Source organism: Hypanus sabinus, chromosome 7 (genome assembly GCF_030144855.1).
Source record: "Hypanus sabinus isolate sHypSab1 chromosome 7, sHypSab1.hap1, whole genome shotgun sequence".
NCBI classification, from domain to species: Eukaryota; Metazoa; Chordata; class Chondrichthyes; order Myliobatiformes; family Dasyatidae; genus Hypanus; species Hypanus sabinus.
Genome location: NC_082712.1, coordinates 125,263,554 through 125,283,274, shown reverse-complemented (window position 1 = coordinate 125,283,274; position 19,721 = coordinate 125,263,554). Strand labels below are relative to the sequence as shown.

The 19,721-nt window shown below is 42.7% G+C and overlaps 1 protein-coding gene across 10 annotated transcripts in view; it reads right to left on the bottom strand.

Moving 5' to 3' along the window:
- The window catches only part of LOC132397159 (uncharacterized), a 54,137-nt gene that overhangs the window by 21,587 nt on the left and 12,829 nt on the right, over positions 1–19,721 (bottom strand). For 8 of the 10 annotated variants that reach the window (XR_009513291.1, XR_009513289.1, XR_009513288.1 and 5 more), the window contains exon 2: positions 6,622–6,783. Coding sequence is in view for 3 of the 10 variants with exons in the window: in XM_059975537.1 (XP_059831520.1) it covers positions 6,622–6,783 (162 nt within the window). In the remaining 7 variants the exon portion in view is untranslated. Of the gene's footprint in view, positions 1–6,621; positions 6,784–15,941; positions 16,046–19,721 lie in introns of all 10 variants that reach the window. The other 2 variants (XR_009513285.1, XR_009513286.1) reach the window with 1 other exon arrangement.

Sequence of the window (19,721 nt, the reverse complement as noted above, 5' to 3'; positions counted from 1 at the left end):
GCAGTTAGGTTGCAGACGTTTCATCATCAGTCGAGTTGATATCCTCAGTGAGCAGCTGGTGCTGTTTCTCTCTGGGAATGTATTGAAATAGATGTCGCCTATGAACCTCTAAGTGCCAAAGAAACACGAGCCAATTGAATTCAAGAGTCAACTGAAGGGTGGGAGCAAATCAGGACTGAGGCAAGCGAATGTGGGCTTATATAAACACCAGTACTCCAAGAGAGAAACATCAACAACTGCACACTCAGGGTGTCACCTCGAATGGTGATGAAATGTCTGCAAACTAGTTGCCAAGCATAGTGTACATTTCAACATCAATGTATCTGTTGTATTTTCTCAGGTGAGTTCCTAGCATAGACTGAAGTAACCTTGTAGAGTAACACATGGGAGTCAGAGACCTGTCAAAGATTAACCTGGTTTATTTGAATGGGGGATGGGGGGGGGGTATGAATAAAGCCCCTTACAGATGTTGACTGTTAGAAAGCATTGACTTACTTTATCCATATTTAATTGTGCATATACGTATGTGGCAGGTCAAACTTGTTAAAAACATTAACCTGTGTACCATTCAGTACCCTGTATCACGAGCAACTTATATAATGGCTGCACGAAGACAAGAATATCTGCAGATGTTGGAAACACACAAAATGCCAGAGGAACTCAGCAAGCCAGGCAGTATTTATGGAACAGATTAAAACAGTCGACACTTTGGGCTGAGACTCTTTATGGTAGGATGAGTTGTTCTTTGGTCTTGGCAATCCATTTGTAAATATTTCCTCACCATACGGGGAGATATTATCAGTGTGCTGTTCACTGGTGGTGTCTTCTCCAAGTACTTGGCCTTTATAGGCTTATCAATCAATTGATTGGTCATCATTACAGACACTCAAATGTGACGTAGGGAGGGGGTCTCATCGTTTCACTGTGTGTAGTAAAGTCTAGGCTTGCAGTAAGTTCATTTGCTGCTTGGCATATGTATATCATCATACACTCTAATTAGCTGCTTCACTTTCTGGCCATGATGAGAAAATATACAGCAGTTCTGGCCTATAATTCCGAGAGTCCTATGACAATGTGTCTTCAGATTCAGCTTGTTTTTGTTTAAGGCTCTATCCAAACTTTTTACTGGATATAGAAGACTGATGTGGTGGGGGGGGGGGGGGGAGGATCTCAATGAAACCTATCAAATATTGAAAGGCCGAGACAGAGTGGATATTTCCCATAGAGGGAGAGTCTAAGACCAAAGGATACAGCCTCAGAATAAAGGGACATCTCTTTAGAACTGAGCTGAGGATGGATTTTGTTTGCCAGAGGGTGGTGCAACTGTGGAGTTCATTTGCCATGGACAGCTGTGGAGACCAAGTTGTTGGGGTATATTTAATAAATTTGATAGGTTATTGATTAATCAGGGTGTCAAAGGTTACAGAGAGATAACTGTAAGATGAGGGAATGGGGTTCAAAGGGATAATAAATCAGCCATGATGGAATGGTAGAGAAGACTCGATGGGCTGAATGGCCAAATTCTGCTCCTATGTCTAATGGTCTTATAGAACATAGAAAACACACAGCACAATACAGGCCCTTCAGCCCACAATGCTGTGCCGAACATGAACTTACTTTAGAAATTACCTAGGGTTACTCATAGCTTTCGATTTTTCTAAGCTCAATGTACTTATCCAGAAGTCTCTGAAAAGACCCTATTGTATCTGCCTCCACCATCATCACCGGCAGCTCATTCCGTGCATTCACCACTCTCTGAGTAAAAAACTTACCCCTGACATCTCCTTTGCATCTACTTCCAAGCACCTTAAACCTGTGCCCTCTCGTGCTAGTCATTTCAGCCCTGGGAAAAAGCTGACCAGCTACATGATCAATGCCTCTCATCATCTTGTACACCTCTATCAGGTCACCTCTCATCTTCTGCTGCTCCAAGGAGAAAAGGCTGAGTTCACTCAACCTATTCTCATAAGGCATGCTTACCAATCCAGGCAACATCCTTGTAAATCTCCTCTGCACCCTTTGTATAGTTCCCTCATCCTTCCAGTAGTGAGGCGACCAGAAATGAGCACAGTACTCCAAGTGGGGTCTGACCAGGGTCCTATATAGCTGTAACATTACCTCTCCGCTCCTAAACTCAAACCCACAGTTGATGAAGGCCAATGCACCATACGCCTGCTTAACCACAGAGTCAACCTGCGCAGCAGCATTGAGTGTCCTATGGACTCGGACCCCAAGATCCCTCTGATCCTCCACACTGCCAAGGGTCTTACCATTAATACTATATTCTGCCATCATATTTGACCTGCCAAAATGAACCACTTCACACTTATCTGGGTTGAACTCCATCTGCCACTTCTTAGCCTAGGTTTGCACCCTATTGAAGTCCTGCTGTAACCTCTGACAGCCCTCCACACTATCCACAACACCCCCAACCTTCGTGTCAGCAGCAAATTTACTAACCCATCCCTCCACTTCCTCATCTAGGTCATTTATAAAAATCACGAAGAGTAAGGTCTCAGAACAGATCCCTGAGGCACATCACTGGTCACCGACCTGCATGCAGAATATGTCCTGTCTACAACCACTCTTTGCCTTTTGTAAACAAGCCAATTCTGGATCTACAAAGCAAGGTCCCCTGGAATCCCATGCCTCCTTATTTTCTCAATAAGCCTTGCATGGGGTATCTTATCAAATGCTTTGCTGAAATCCCCATACACTACATCTCTATCAATGTGTTTAGTCACATCCTCAAAAAAATTAATCAGGCTCATAAGGCACGACCTGGTTTTCACTCAAAGCTATTAGCTATTCTGAATCACATTATGCCTCTCCAAATGTTCATAAACCCTGCCTCTCTGGATCTTTTCCATCAACTTACCAACCACTGAAGAAAGACTCACTGGTCTATAGTTTCCTAGACTATCTCTACTCCCTTTCTTGAATAAAGGAACAACATCCGCAACCCTCTAATCCTCCTAAACATCTCCCGTCTCCATTGGTGATTGAAAGATCTTTTCCAGAGGCTCAGCAATCTTCTTCCTTGCCTCCCACAGTAGCTTGGGGTACATCTCATCCAGTTCCGGAGACTTATCCAACTTGATGCTTTCCAAAGGCTTCAGCACATCCTTTTTCTTAATGTTGACCTGCTCAAGCTTTCAATCCGCTGTAAGTCATCCCTACAATCACCAAGATCCTTCTCCATAGTGAATACTGAAGCAATTATAGGTTACCCAGATGGAATATGTATTCCACCCCCAGTATGAGAGTGGCCTCATTGTGATAGTAAAGGAGGCCATGGACTGACATGTCAGAAAGGGAATGGGAAGTTGAGTTAAAGTGGGTGTCCACTGGGAAATCCCGCCTTTTGAGATGCTGAGATAAAGTCCTCCAATTTACATCCAGTTTCACCATCTAGTGGAGCACCCTGTGCAATAGCCAACCTCAGCTTGCAGGTGAAATGTTGCCTCATCTGGAAGGACTATTTGAGGTTCTGAAATGTTGTGAGGGATGACATTTAAGGGCAAGTGTATCACTTGTTACACTGTAGGAATAAGGGTCAGGAGAGAGATCATTGAGGAAGGATGAGTGAACAAGGAAATCATGTAGAGAGTGATTAATGCAGAAAGTGGAGAGTAGTAGGGGGTATATGGTGAAGGGAAATGGGAAAAGATATGTTTACCAGTAGGATCCTCTGATAGATTGCAAAAGTTACAGGGAATGATAAGCTGGATATGGAGCTCATAGGGTGGTGGGTAAGAATAAGGAAAGACTATCTCTGTTATGGTGGTGGAAGGATGGAGTGAACACAGATGTGCATGAAATGGAAGAGATGCAGATGAGGACAGCGGTGATGGAGGGTGGAAGGGAAACCCTGTCTTTTGAAAAAGGAGAACATCTCAGGAATTCTAGAATGGTAAGCCACATCGTGAGAGAAGATGCAGCAGAGATTGTGGGACTGAGAAAAAGGAATAGCATTTTTACAAATGATCGGGTGGGAAGAGGTATAGTCAAGATAAATCTAAAAGTCTGTAGGTTTGGTATCAATAGAGATGGAGACAGCAAGGTTGAGAAAGGGGAGAGAGATGTCCGATATGAGCTTTTTGTATTTCATTATCAGGTATGTCTCATAGTTCAGACAAGTTTCTATGTCTGACCCGTAGCAATTCTCAATGATGAGAGGAAACAGTGAAGGGCAAAGACTGACATGTTACCTCTTCAATCCGAGTAAAGTGGAAGAAAGTTTTCTCAAGTCTTTATAAATAAAGTCTCCCTGACTTTATTTCACCCCCTGTCTCCCTCCCTATTAACTCTACTTCATCAAACCTATGTAATGTGCAATGGAAATTAAACGAGATCAGGCTGCTTAGGCTCACTCAACTGGATGAAAGAAAAAAATAAGTCGAAGTTGGCTTGTGCAAATTGGAAATCGAACATTAGTAGGATTTTGGTGTTTTGCTTTTGAGTCTTTCATGTTATTGAAATGTAAGTCTGTAATTCATTATTTAAGGAAACAAACTGGGCTGTGCTATTATTTCTGACCTAAGTACCCCAGACTGGAGGTTCCAGACAGATTGCCTCTAAGTGTTAATTTTAGTAGTTTATGATATGCTTATCTTTTAGAGGTTAAATATTATTAATCATTAACACATGTTTCACAGATGAAGAATTTCAAATAACATGTTTTGATGAGCAGGGACACGCTCTGGTATTCAGATCATATTTAAGATCGCTATGCTTGTCTTTAACGAGCCATTTAACTAATTTGAGTATGGCAAAGCACAAGTAACGTAAGTTTAACCCATAATGTCCAATGAGCCATTCAGAACCACGCCTAGAAATTAGGTGGCTATCAGAAAATTATTTTATCTCACACAGTATATTTGTGTTTATGCTGCATTCAGTAAGCTCATACTATGCTGAATGTAGTTTTCAGCTTCCATTAATGGGAAGTATCACATCAGCTGGTAATTGTTTGTTTTTCTGAAGTTTTCAGAAAAGCTATTAAGCATGAGGACCCAGGAGTTTCTTGATTATGTAATCTCCTTCCTATCCCCACCCTTGATTGTTTACTTATGCCCCTTCCCCTCAGTCATTTCCTACTTTGTCATTGTATTGTTGGAAAAGCTGGGCGTTCACATATTTCTTCCTTCATCCTTTCCTCTTGGAGGCATTCCTCACTTCAGCTTTCCAATTAGGCCTCTCAAAAGAAGAATTTTAACTAGCCTGTTCAAGTTTTCAATCCTGAACTCCAGATTGATATGACACAGACATTCCATGATCCATAGGTTGGGGAAATAAACCAGGGCCACCTTTGAGCATCACGATGCCCTACAGTGCTTCAAACATATCCCTTTTCCAATGGCATTGCATTGCACTTATCTGGCACTTTGTATCTCCCTTGCAATGTTTCATCATGTTTTTAACATTTCTTACATTTTAGTTTATCTCAACTTAATTCATGGCATATCAACAAGACCAAAGAATTGATGGTGGGCAAACACATGTTGAGGGGTCAGCGGCTTCAAGTTTCTGCATGTCAGCATCTCAGAGGACCTATCCTGGGCCCAACACACCGATGCAGTCATGAAGCAGTTAAACTTCATTGGGCGCTTGTGGAGATTTTGTATGTTACCAAATTCTGTAACGAATTTCTCCAGATGTGCCATGGAGAGCCTTCTGACTGGTTACATCAACACCTAGTTTGAGGCTTCCATGCACAGGAGCACAGGAGGCGGTTGCAGTCTTAGGCAGCTCCATCATGGGCATGAGCCTCCTGATCATTGAGGATATCTTCAAAGGATGGAGTCTCAGGAAGGTGGGACCCATCATTAAAGACCCTCACTCCTGGGACATGCCCTCTTCTCACTACTACCATTGGGTAGGGAACCTGAAGACCCACACTCAACCTTTTAGGAACAGCCATCATATTTCTGAATGGTCCATGAACACTACCTTACTATTTCTATTTGCTATTTTGCACTATTTATTTATTTACTTTTTATTGTAACTTTTAGTAATTTTCCATGTCTTGCTGCCACAAAACAGCATGCTTTACAACAGGTCAGTGATAATCATCATCATCGTCATCAGGTACCATGCCCAGTTTGACCTTTGACTGCCATGGCCCACACACTCCTGTTTTGGGTCAAGTGGATTAATCTATTCGTATTCATTTCCATTTCTCTGGCTCCTGCTTCCATCATAATTTGTCTTTGACTTCCACTTGCTTTCTTCCCTTCGATCTTTCCCATAATTACTGTGCATTCTAACTCCTCTTTCCTAATCACATGTCCAATGAAGTTACGTTGCCTTTTCATAATCTCGTACATTATTTCTCTTTTTGTGCTTGCTCTGTTCATGACATCCTCATTAGATAGTAATTTCATCCATGGTATTCTTTGCATCGTCCTCAAAAACCACATCTCTGCTGCTTCAATTCGTTTGCTCATGTTACTAGATATTGTCCAACATTCTGAGCCATATAACATAACTGGATAAATGTAGCATTTCAGTACTCTGAGGCGGGTTGTCATGCCTAGTTTAGTATTGGTTAGTATACTTTTCATAATAAATCTGATTCTGATTGGGTTAAATTATTTGAAGTCAGAGTTCTTAACCTACCTCCCAACTTTCCTGTGCTGCCTTCTCTTTCTCCACAGTAGGAAATGATGATTGAAACAACAGGTCTCATATGAAGATTTTTATGGAAGCTTTGTCCCTTCGAGCCACCAGTAGATGAATGGATGGAACTTGCTGAATAAGAAACTAATAATTCCAGATGCCCTGTAACAAATCATAAAAATGAGAAAGTCTGCAGATGCTGGAACTCCAAATCAATTATCAGAAAATGCTGAAGGAATTAAGCAGGCCAGTGAGGATCTATAGAAATGAATAAACGGTCGATGTTTCAATCTGAGACCCTTTGTCTGACCTGCTGAGTTCCTCTAGCATTTTGTGTGATGCCCTATAAGAAATGTTGCATTGAACTTGGAACAGGAGGACTCGTGTCCATGAAATAGAGATTTAGCATTGCTACACATGTGTAGCTGATCCCAGTCGTAAATATTATGACTGAAGATGAGCACCATAGTTTTCAGTCTATAATGCTATTCTTATCATGAGATTAAACTAAGCAAATACAGTCCAAGTCCTATGAAGGAAGCTGATGTTGCAAAATGCAATATACAACAGGATATAAGATAGCTCTTGAACTTCTGTCTCTGCTGAGGGTATTTGGTTATATTCTAATGTCGGAAAAGCAGCAGTGAATGAACTAGCAGTCCACTGTACATCTCTTCTGATGTCAAAAGTGCCGCCTTTTAGCTAATATGTTAAACCAAGGGCCCATATACCTATGTAAAAGATACAGGGCATATATTATAAGCTCAAAGCTTCAATTGACTGTCATCTTTCATAAAATTATTGAGTCATAAATCTTCATCGCACATGTTTTTGTTAAGAAGTACTTTGATAACTATAAAATGTTATGGAACATCCTAAGGTCATCATAGATTTCTATGCGTCTTTTTTTTTAGTTTAGTACACTATTTCTGTCACTACTTCTCTTCATGTCCCTTGGAAAAGTATAGGGTCTGAATTTCTATCACTAGCCCCTGGATGATATTAAAAGTAGGATTTGCTGTGACTATTTCAACAATTAGAAGAAATTGCTGTTTGTTTGTTGATTTTATTAAGCTTTCGTAGTTTTAATTAATTCTATTCAATCAAGATTGTTTAATGTTGCTTTCAGTACACAAGTGTAAAGGAGAATGAAATAATTGCTACTCCGGATCCAATGCAGCACAAAAAAAACACACGCACAATATGATAAAGATCACAATAATTACCAAAAACTCAATAACTATAAATGTATAAGATAGCTTATATGCATAGATTGATTATATATTCATAAAGTGATGCAAGGCACAGGAGCATAAGGTACATAAGGTGACTGACAGGAAATGATGAAATGGTGTTGTTTGGGGGTCTTCTCTTTATTCTGCATATTCCTTGGAAAATAACTCCAGTAGTGATAGGCGACTCTATAGTCAGGGGGTCAGACAGGTGATTCTGCGGACGCAGGAAAGAAACTCGGATGGTAGTTTGCCTCCCAGGTGCCAGGGTTCGGGTTGTTTCTGATCGTGTCCAAGATATCCTGCAGTGGGAGGGAGAATAGCCAGAGGTCGTGGTACATACTGGTACCAATGACATAGGTAGGAAAAGGGAAGAGGTCCTGAAAGAAAACTACAGGGAGTTAGGAAGGAAGTTGAAAAGCAGGACCTCAAAGGTAGTAATCTCTGGATTACTGCCTGTGCCACTTGACAGTGAGAATCGGAATAGAATGAGGTGGAGGATAAATGCGTGGCTGAGGGAATGGAGCAGGGGGCAGGGATTCAGATTTCTGGATCATTGGGACCTCTTTTGGAACAGGTGTGACCTGTACAAAAAGGACGGGTTGCACTTGAATCCTGGGGGATCAATATCCTGGTGGGCAGGTTTGATAGAGCTGTTGGGGAGGGTTTAAACTAGTTTGGCAAGGAGGTGGGAATCAGAATGTGAGTCCTGAGGACATGATGTTAAGAGTTCTGAGTTGATGAGGAAGGACAGGCAGGGGACGAAACATAATTGTAGCAGTTAAAGGGGTTGAAATGTGTCTATTTCAATGCTTGGAGGATGAATTTAGAGCATGGATTACAAACCCCATTTCCAGAAAAGTTGGGATATTTTCTAAAATGCAATAAAAACAAAAACCTGTGCTATGTTAATTCACGTGAACCTTTATTTAACTGACAAAAGTACAAAGAAAAGATTTTCAATAGTTTTACTGACCAACTTAATTGTATTTTGTAAATATACACAAATTTAGAATTTGATGGCTGCAACACACTCAACAAAAGTTGGGACAGAGGCATGTTTACCATTGTTTTACATCACCTTTCCTTTTAATAACACTTTTTAATCGTTTTGGAACTGAGGATATTAATTGTAGTAGATTTGTAATTGGAAATTTTGTCCATTCTTGCTTGATATAAGACTTCAGCTGCTCAACAGTCCGTGGTCTCCGTTGTTTGATTCTCCTCTTCATGATATGCCATACATTTTCAATTGGAGATAGACCTGGACTGGCAGCAGGCCAGTCAAGCACACGCACTCTGTGTCTACAAAGCCACGCTGTTGTAGTCCGTGCAGAATGTAGTCTGGCATTGTCCTGCTGAAATAAGCGTGGACGTCCCGGGAAGAGACATCCCCTTGATGGCAACATATGTCTCTCTAAAATCCTAATATACGCCTCAGAGTCAATGGTACCTTCACATACATGCAACTCACCCATGCCGTGGGCACTGATGCACCCCTATACCATCACAGATGCTGGCTTTTGCACCTTTCGCTGATAACAATCAGGATGGTTGTTTTCATCTTTGGCACGGAGAACTCGACACCCGTTTTTTCCGAAAACTAGCTGAAATGTGGACTTATCTGACCACAGCACATGGTTCCACAGTCTTTCAGTCCATCTGAGATGAGCTTGGGCCCAGAGAACTCACTGGTGTTTCTGGATAGAGTTGATGTATGGCTTCCTCCTTGAGTAATACAGTTTCAAGTTGTATTTCTGGATGCAGAGACGGACTGTATTAAGTGACAATGGTTTTCCGAAGTATTCCCAAGCCCAGGTGGCTATAATTGTCACAGTAGCGTGACGGTTTCTTAGGCAGTGCCACCTAAGGGCTCGAAGATCACGCGCATTCAACAGTGGTTTCCAACCTTGCCCTTTACGCACCGAGATGTCTCAGAATTCTCTGAATCTTTTCACAATATTATGTACTGTAGATGTTGAAAGACCTAAATTCTCTGCAATCTTGCATTGGGAAATGTCCCTTTTGAAATGACTAACAATTCTCTCATGAATTTTGGCACAAAGGGGTGAGCCATGACCCATCCTTGCTTGCAAAGACTGAGCCTTTGATGGACGCTACTTTTATACCCAATCATGATACCTCACCTGCTACCAACTAGCCTGCTTAATGTGGAGTCTTCCAAACTGGTGTTACTTGAATATTCTGTGCAGTTTTCAATCTTATTTTAACTCTGTCCCAACTTTCGTTGTGTTGCAGCGATCAAATTCTAAATTTGTGTATATTTACGAAATATAATTATGTTGGTCAGTAAAACTATTGAAAATCTTTTCTTTGTACTTTTGTCAGTTAAATAAAGGTTCATGTGAATTAACATATCACAGATTTTTGTTTATATTGCATTTTGGAAAATATCCCAACTTTTTTGGAAATGGGGTTTGTAGTACGTGGAACTACGATGTTGTGGCCACTACTGAAACTTGGTTGGAGGAAGGACAGGATTGGATGATGCAGGTCCTGAAGTTCAGGTGTTTTAAAAGGAATAGGATGGGAGGTAGAAAAGGTGGGGGGGGGGGGGGAGTGGCATTGCTGGTCAGGGATAGTATCACGGCTATAGAAAGAGAGGATGCTGCAGAAGGAGTGTCCACGGAGTCAGTCTAGGTGGAAGTCAGAAATAGGAGGGGATCAGTCACTGTGCTGGGAGTAGTCTATAGGCCCCCAAATTGCCCTCGGGACACTGAGGAGCAGATAAGTAGGCTGATTTTAGAATGGTGCACAAAATACAGGGTAGTAGTTATGGGTGATTTCAACTTCCCTCATATTGACTGGCACCTCCTGAGTGCAAGGGGGATAAATGGGGCTGAATTTGTCAGGTGTGTTCAAGAAGGATTCCTGACACAGTATGTGGACCGGCTGATGAGAGGAGAGGCTATACTGGATCTAGTTCTGGGTAATGAACCTGGTCAGGTGACAGACTTCTTGGTGGGGGAGCATTTTAGTGAGAGTGACTCCCTTAGCTTCAGCAGAGCTATGGAAAAGAATAAAATCAGACAAAATGGTGAAGTGCTTAACTAGGGAAGGGCGAACTTTGAAGGGATGAGGTAGAAACTAGTGAGAGTGAATAAGAAACAGATGTTCAAAGGGGAAAGCACAGAAGTAATGTGGGAGAAGTTTAGGGACCACTTGAGCTGAGTTCAGGATAGGTTTGTCCCACTGAGGCAAGAAAAAAATGGTAGGAAAAGGGAACCATGGTTGACAAAACATGTGAGGCAACTCGTCAAGAGGAAAAAGGAAGCATATATTAGATATAAGAAGCAGGAAGTAGGAGGGGCTCATGAGAAATATAGGGTAGCCAGGACAGAACTAAAGAAAGGACTTAGGAGAGCTCGAAGGGCGCATGAGAAGGCCTTGGCATGTAGGATTAAGGAGCACCCCAAGGCGTTCTATGCATATGTGAAGAACAGGAAGATGATGAGAACGAAGGTGGGACCGCTAAAGGATAAAGAGGGCAACATGTGCCTGGAGGCGGTGGAGAATAGGGATGCCCTAAATGAATACTTTGCTTCAGTATGCGCAAGTGAAAAGAATCTTGATCAGGGTAAGGTCAAAATAGAGCAGGCCTGTGTGCTGGACAATGTGGAGATTATGGAAGAAGTGTTGGATCTTCTTAAAAACATCAAGATTGATAAATCCCCAGGTCTGGATATGGTACACCCCAGGTTGTTGTAGGAATTGAGAGAAGAGATCGCAGGAGCATTAGCTATGATCTTTGAATCCTCTTTGGCTGCAGGGGAAGTGCCGGAGGACTGGAGAATGGCAAATGTAGTTCCCTTGTTTAAAAAAGGAATAGGGAGAAAACTGGGAACTATAGACCAGTGAGTCTTACTTCAGTAGTCTGCAAACTACTGGAAAGGATTCTTAAGGATAGGATCTACAAGCATTTGGAGAAGTACAGTCTACTCATGGATAGTCAACATGGCTTTGTGAAGGGAAGATTATGCCTCATGAGCCTGATTGAGTTTTTTGAAGAGGTAACAAAAGAAATTGATGAGGGTAGGGCAGTGGATGTGGTCTGCATGGACTTGCAAAGCATTTGACAAGGTCCCTCATGACAGACTCATCCAGAAAGTCATGAAGCATGGGATAAGTGGAACCTTGGCTGTTTGGATAAAAAATTGGCTTAAGGGACAAAAGCAGAGGGTAGTTGTGGAAGGAAAGTATTCTGCCTGGAGATCGGTGACTAGTGGAGTGCTGCAGGGATCTGTCCTGGGCCCCCTGATATTTATGATTTTTATAAATGACCTGGATGTAGAGGCCGAAGGATGGGTGAGTAAGTTTGTGGATGACATGAAGATTGGAGGAGTTGTGGATGGAGCTGCAGGTTGTGAAAGGTTACAAGAGGATATAGACAGGCTGCAGAGTAGGGCAGAAAAAATGGCAGATGGAGTTCAATCCGGATAAGTGTGAGGTGATGCATTTTGGAAGGACAAACCAGAAGAGCGAGTACAGGATTAATGGTCAGTTGCTTAAGAGTGTGGATGAACAAGGGACCTTGGAGTTCAAATCCATACATCCCTCACGGTCGCTGCGCAGGTTGATAGGGTAGTTAAGAAGGCCTATGAGATGCTAGGCTTCATTAACAGGGGGATTGAATTCAAGAGTAGAGAGGTCATGTTGCAACTCTATAAATCTCTGGTGAGACCACAGTTAGAGTATTCTGTTCAATTCTGGTCACCTTATTATAGGAAGGAAGTGGAAGCTATGGAGAGAGTGCAAAGATTTACCAGGATGTTGCCTGGACTGGAGAACAAGTCACATGAAGCAAGGTTAGCAGAGCTGGGACTTTTTTCTTTGAAGCGTAGAAGAATCAGAGGGGATTTGATAGGGTTCTACAAGGTTGTCAAAGACATAGATAGGGTGGATAGTCAGTACCTGTTTCCCAGGGCACCAATAGCAAACACCAGGGGGTATGTGTGTCATAAGGGGACAGGAGGCTGGACCCAAGTGCAGGACACACTAAGTACTAGGGGCAGGACGGGAACAACTAAACAATCAACAAGATATGGTGACCGTGGTGTGTGTGAGGGATGTGATATTCAAGGTGATTCTGTGGTTCCAGGAGAGTCTTGGAGTTCAGGCAAGGCCAGATCCCAGAGTTCACTGGGCAGGCCACATAACTCTTGAGCAGGGCCCAGACCTCCCAGGCAGGAACACAGGGGCCTGGGCAGGTCACAGGGCACCTGGGTAGGTTGCAGGGCACAACCCATCAGCAGCAAGGGATAGGAAGGGGCAAAGTCCCCCACCAGGCAACAGCAGTCTGTCCAGGCTTGCCCAATGGAGGCAAGGGATAGGAAAGGAGCTTGGTCCAGGGTGACTGCCAGATTTACTCACAGAACCGGTCTTTAACTATGGGTATTCCAATCCAGAAAGCACAGGATGAACAGCAACCCCCACTCCACTCTGCCCCCAGAGCCCCCTATATACACCGCCAGCTGATGGGCATCAGGTGCGCCTCCTTGAGCCCCAACAAGCCACGATGATCCACAGGTGTGACTAATTAGGCTCAAGGGCGAAAGGAGGGACGGCTACAAGACCTGGAGTCTATGGACCAGATCAAGACCCAGAATGTGGGCTCTGGACTGGACCATAACAATATGTACAAAATTAAGACATCAGGGGTAAGTTTTTTACACAGAGGGTTGTGAGTGCCTGGAATGACTTGCCAGGGATGGTGGTGGAGGCTAAAACATTAGGGGTATTTAGGAGCCGCTTGGACAGGCACATGGATGAAAGAAAAATAGAGGGTTATGGGGTTGTGTGGGTTTAGTATTTTTTTAAAGGATTATATGGGTTGACACAACATGAAGGGCTGAAGGGCCTGTACTGTGCTGTAGTGTTCTATGGTTCTTGTCATCACAGTCTTAGTTAAAACCTTTCTTTCCTCTTGTCAAATCCTATCTCTTCTAAACTAAATCAAAAAACACAAAATGCTAGAGGAACTTAGCAGGTAAGGCAGTATCTGTGGAAAATAAACAGTCTACATTTTGGGCTGAGACCCTTCATCTGGAAAGGAAGGGGGATGAAGCCAGAATAAGATGGTAGGGGAAAGTGTAAACTGGCTAGTGGTAGGTGAAGCCAGGTGAGGGAGAAGGTGGGTATGTGGAGAAAGCGGAATGAATTGAAAAGCTGAGAGGTGACAGGTGGAAAAGATAAAGGACTGAAGAAGAATATATCTGATAGGAGAGGATGATGGACCATGGGAGAAAGAGAAGGAGGAGGGGCACTAGAGGGAGGTGATGGGCAGGTATAGAGAAGGTGTAAGAGGAGAGTCAGAATGGGGAATGGTATAAAGAGAAAGGGGGAGGGAGGAATTACCAGAAGTTAGAGATGGAATATGAGCTGCTGCTCCTCCGGCCTGAGAATGGCCATGGACTGACACATCAGAATGGGAATGGAAAGTCAGCGGTCACCAAGAAATCCTGCCAGTTGTGGTGGACAGAGCAAAGGTGCTCGACGATGCGGTTGCCCCAATCTATGACAGATCTCGGTGATGTAGAGGAGGCCACATTGGAGCACTGGATAAAATAGATGGTCCCCCAACAGACTTGCAGGCGAATTATCACCTTATTTGGAAGGACTGTCTAAGGTCCAATGGTAGTAAGGGAGAAGGTATAGGGGCAAATATTGTACTTGTCACACTTGCAGGGATAAGTGCCAGGAGGTAGATCAGTGAGGAGGGACAAGTGAAAATGAAAATCACAGAGAGAGCGTTCCCTGCGGAAATCAGAGCGTGTGGGGGAGGGATTGAGGTTGGGAAAGATGTGTTTAGTGACACATTATGACCAAATCCTTGACATTTCCAGAGAAAACATTGGGACTGGAGACTATCCAATGATCTGTACAGGTGGAATATTGATTCTTTGCCTTTATTTAACAAAACCTCATTTATAAAATGTACTTTTTCTGAAAATGCATTTGCTCTCCTATTTTTAAAGACGCGTATGTCTGTACTCCCAAACCTTTTAAGCTTCAACTCCCTTTCTCGCCCTCAGTCCCATCCCTCTTCATTGCCATCCCAACTTGCCTTTGTGGAGTTCCACAGTTCACAGGCGTCTGGACACCGCAGCTGGGAACATCTATCGTAGGCTGATTCCTGTTATGGTAGGCAATGGCCAAACCTCAAATGTAGCACTTAGTATTGGAATGAGAAGAAGTTCATAGGGTAGCAGAATGGGAAGAGAAAAGAGGCAGAAACAAGGGAAAGGAAGAAGGGTCTAGGACAGGGGTTCCCAACATGGGGTCCATGGACCTCTTGGTTAGTGGTAAGGCTCCATGGCATAAAAAAGGTTGGGAGCCTCTGCTGTAGAAGAAGGTATGGCAGACTTTGAGAAAGAGAGGTGAAGAAGGGAAGAGAGAGGAGAAAGAAAGGAAGACATGAGAATATTTTAAAAATGCTAATCAGCCCCACTAAAGATCCAGAATTGATCTCAGTGCCACTTTACTTTGCTTTCCTGACTCACCCAAAATTCAAATTTTGGTCTATTCCTGCCTTGAGTATTTTCAATGACTCCACCTCCATTGATCTTCGGAGTGGTGAGGTCCAAAGGGTCACAGTTCTCTGAAAACAAAACTGCTCCCCATCTCTGATCTCTGCTTTAATGTTCCATCTTTGTTCTGAAACTGGGGGAAACGTTCTCTTCTCCTCCCCTCTGCTAATTCCCTTCAGAACCTCTCATTCTTTGAAATCCCAATGAATATTTCTTCCTTCTCTTCCTTTGAAACTTCTCTTCCTATGTCAGCTCTTTCAGCCCAGGAAATAAGCCAGAGAACTTTCTCTTCCCCTGCCTCCTTTGAAAATATTTTCTCCCTTAAATACACAGGAAAATCTGCAAGCAGTACTTCACATTCAGTGTCAGCAGCAGCTAGCAAAATCTGAAACTTCATTCCTTTTATAACCCATGCCCCTTCCTAATCACTTGTGGCACCTGTGTGACAAACCTTTTGTGTTCATTTACTGGAACCCCATATCCCTCTCTTCTATGAAGGATACTATGCCTGGAGTATTTATACATTTTTTAGTCTGCTCACCTACAAAAGAACATACACGACATTGAGAGAGTTCCATGCAGCTTCATGCGAGCAGTTCAAAGGAAGGTGGTTTCTTGAGGAGAGATTGACTAATCTGGTGTTCTCTAGAGTTGAGAAATAAGAAAAGTGATTTCGCTGAAACCTGCAAAATTTCAAAGGACTTGACAAGTTAGATGAAGGGTAGATCACTCCTGCAGCTGAGATGTCTCAGCCCAGGTATCTCAGTTTCAGAATAAAGGGTGGTATGAGCAAGGAGAAATTTCTTCACCTCAGGAATAATGAACCTTTGGAGTACTCAAACCTGGAGGGTTGTGAATTCTTAGTCTTTGTCTTCAGTCAAAAAAGAGATGAACAGGTTTAGAGACATAGAGGTAATCAAGGGAAAAGGAGCTGAAGCAGGAAGATGGTACTGTGGTAGAAGATCTTCCATGATCTTAGTGTCTAATGCAGTAGACCTAAAGGCTGGTTAGTCCACTCAACTTCCTATTTCTTATACTCCTATATACATTTTGCAATGTCACTTTGTTAAAATAATATTTTTCTTAAGCTCTTCTTTCCGAAGCGGATTACCTCACACCTTCTCACATTATACTCGTTCAGCCTCTCTATCTCTCTTTGTTGGCTCTTTGGGTTTTCTTTATAATAATGACCCCTACATCTTTGTATCATCAGTAAATTTGGCTACATTTAGTCCTTTGATCTAATTCATTAATAATATATTAAAGATGGTTGAAGCCCCAGTGCTGATCCCTATGCCATTCTATTTTTCTGTTAGCTAGTCATTCCTTTTTAAAGACCATTTAAAGATCAGAAGGTATTGAAGCAGAATTGGGCCATTTAGCCCAATGAGTCTGCTCCATCATTTGATCATAGCTGAATTGTTTTCCCTCTCAACCCCATTCTCATAGCTTCTTCCTGTGACCTTTTCAAAGTTATTAACCCTTCCTATTCAAGCAACTATCAACCGCTGATTTAAATATACCCAATGACTTGGCCTCCACAACTGAATGTGGCAATGAATTCCACGGATTCACCACCCTCTAGTTAAAGACATTCCTCCTCACCTTGGTTCTAAAGAGAAGTGCTATACTATGGCTATGTCCTCTGTTCCTGACCTAGATTGTACCTCTATTGCAGGTCTATTCTCTCTAGACCTTTAAAGATTCGATAGGTTTCAATGAGAGAGGAGCAGGTTGATACAAGGGAAAAAGATGGGAGTAAATCAGAGAGATTTAAAAGGGGGGAGAGGAAAGAGAAAAGGAGCAGGAAAGGAATTAGGGAAGGAATAATGAAGATGGTGAAAGAGACAAGACTGGAGAAGAGGGGGAAGAGGAGAAAGGGGAACAAAGAGAGTACGAAGACCAGAGGGGCAAGGCACACGTGAGACAGGGGGAAAAGGGAGGGTAAGTGAGGGAGAGTGAGCTAAATGTCTTGAGGCCAGAACTGACATGGCCACTACCTCCCTGGATGTGTTCAGCTCGCTAAAAGTAAAGATAATAAGTCAAGCTGATGGATATCCCGATTGCACAGTGTAGTAAACATACCTACTGAGGTGTTGATGTGGGGATTTTAAAGATTTACTAGCAAAATGATTTCTTCAAATAATATAGACCATTCCAAAACCCAGTGCTAAATACATGAGCTCTCAGATGTTTCCTGTTGCTTTAAACAAGTCATCACAACACATTAGAACTTTCTAACAGCTGTTTGGGCTATATGCTCTGAAAATCTCTTGCTCCTAATCCCACAGGCTGATTTATGGCACTGCTTTTAAAATGTTGTTGATAATATTTTACGAAATGTGTACAAAAGGATTCTGAGACACGGATAAATCAGAGAGCATATGACTTAATTTATGTTTTGCAGCGTCCTGATGTATACAGAACACACCCATTGCAACTTTTGCACCAACATATGTGAACATATGTTAGCATAGTTTATAGCAAAGTGATTTTCGGAACATATAATCAGAAATCACCGCTGCTGGTTTTGAGTAAGATCATAAGCTTACCGATTTTTTTTATTATTAAGAACCAATGCAGTTGAGGAGGTTTTAATGTAAATGGTCTAACATTGATCAATACATTTATTAGCTGGATGAATCCACTGTATGCTTAATAATATATTGATTATTTTTTCCAAGTGCCCCCCATCCGCTGACGATATTGATGATTTGCTGAGATACACAGTAGCAGTTTCCCAAAAATCTTTTGTCACTGCCTCCATTTGGCATCAAGGGCAAACTGATATGGCCCTCACCTGATATTTACACCTAGACAATGTCACAGAGGTCAACAGATGCCCATTAGAAGTGGACACAATGATTAATTTTTCTTTTCCTGATACAGTAGTTCTTGTTCCTGCTGCCCCGACTGGGATGGACCATCTCGGCCATGCCTGGAGATTTGATCCATGACCTCCAGGGTCTCTATGGCTCAGACACAGCGGGGTCAGCTGTGAGTACCCATGTTCAATGCTAACAGCCTTATTGCAGGTTGGTATCATTAGAAGTGTGGCTGGGTCACACTGGGTCACAATACCCAGTGATTTGTGGTCATACAATGTTTTAAATCAGATGCTTGATTTACAATACAAGCGGAGAACTATGTGCCTCCTGATTGCAGGTTCCAAGCAGTTCCATGGGCAAGCTGTTGGTATTGTGGGTCCCTGCACGCACCTCCAGTGTCCACCAAAACAAGTTTGGCTGGTGCAGTAGTTGATAGCATTGTCCGCTCACCACTACCACCGCCCCAACACTTCCCATCCCCGCCCTCAAGGCTTCAACAATCTGACACACTTTCACCATCAACCCCCACCCCCCTCCGCCACCATTCCTCTTGCAGGTAATAGTCCCATGACTGCTTTATGTGACCCGCTTGGCTCTCTGCAGTTCTCTGGGGGACTGGCTCCAAAACAGTTACCAGGATCAAGGGGTGTGGTGGGGGGTGGAGGGGGTTCTTCCCTGCCAAAACGAGTAGCTGACCAGCTCCCTCTGGTGGTCGGTCAACTGAAGGTCAAAATCGGCCCCTGTATCATTTATTTACCTCTGCCTTGCTGGGGGAACTGAATTTTAATTAAGATACCAATGCTTAATCATTGCTAGCAGCTATCTGTTATATCATTTGCCATGGTGTTTTCTTTTGCTTTGTAGCTAGTGTTTAAGCTGTACAGTTTTGAAAACAGCCCACAACCTTCGGAAGGGTTTCAAAGCCAAGCAGGAGGCATTGAGAGTTTTTTTATTTTCATAAGGAATGCTGTAAAAGGGAAAATTCCTACTTCAGCTTTCCCTTTTTCCATAACCTCAACCACCACTGTACCAAATATTCTTTCTCCTGATACAAAAGCGTTTTCCTTTTGGGTTGCAGTAGGCAGCTCGTACATTACCTCTTGAGAGGAGCTTTTAATTGGTTATCTTGAGGTATATTGGATAGGTGTCTACCAAATATGTTTGCATGCAAAGTATATTGGTTTGACTGCAAGTGAGTTTTGGCCATTTTGGTACCCTATAATTGTCTAGAGCCATGCTATTACCTCAGCAGAAGAAATCATCTGCAGCTGTTCCTTCCCTTTGAAAATCAGTGTACGGTTCACCAACTTGATGGCTCAACTGCGCAGAGGGTGAATTAAAGAAAGGGTAGTGTGATGATCAAACTTTAAGATTAACTGCAACTATAATTCATGATTGGTTGCCCTCTCATTCAGTTAACATATAAAAAGCAAAGCTTATTTTTGAAGTATCCAGCACTGGCCTTTAAGAGGTTTTGTTGACAGTGCATAGAA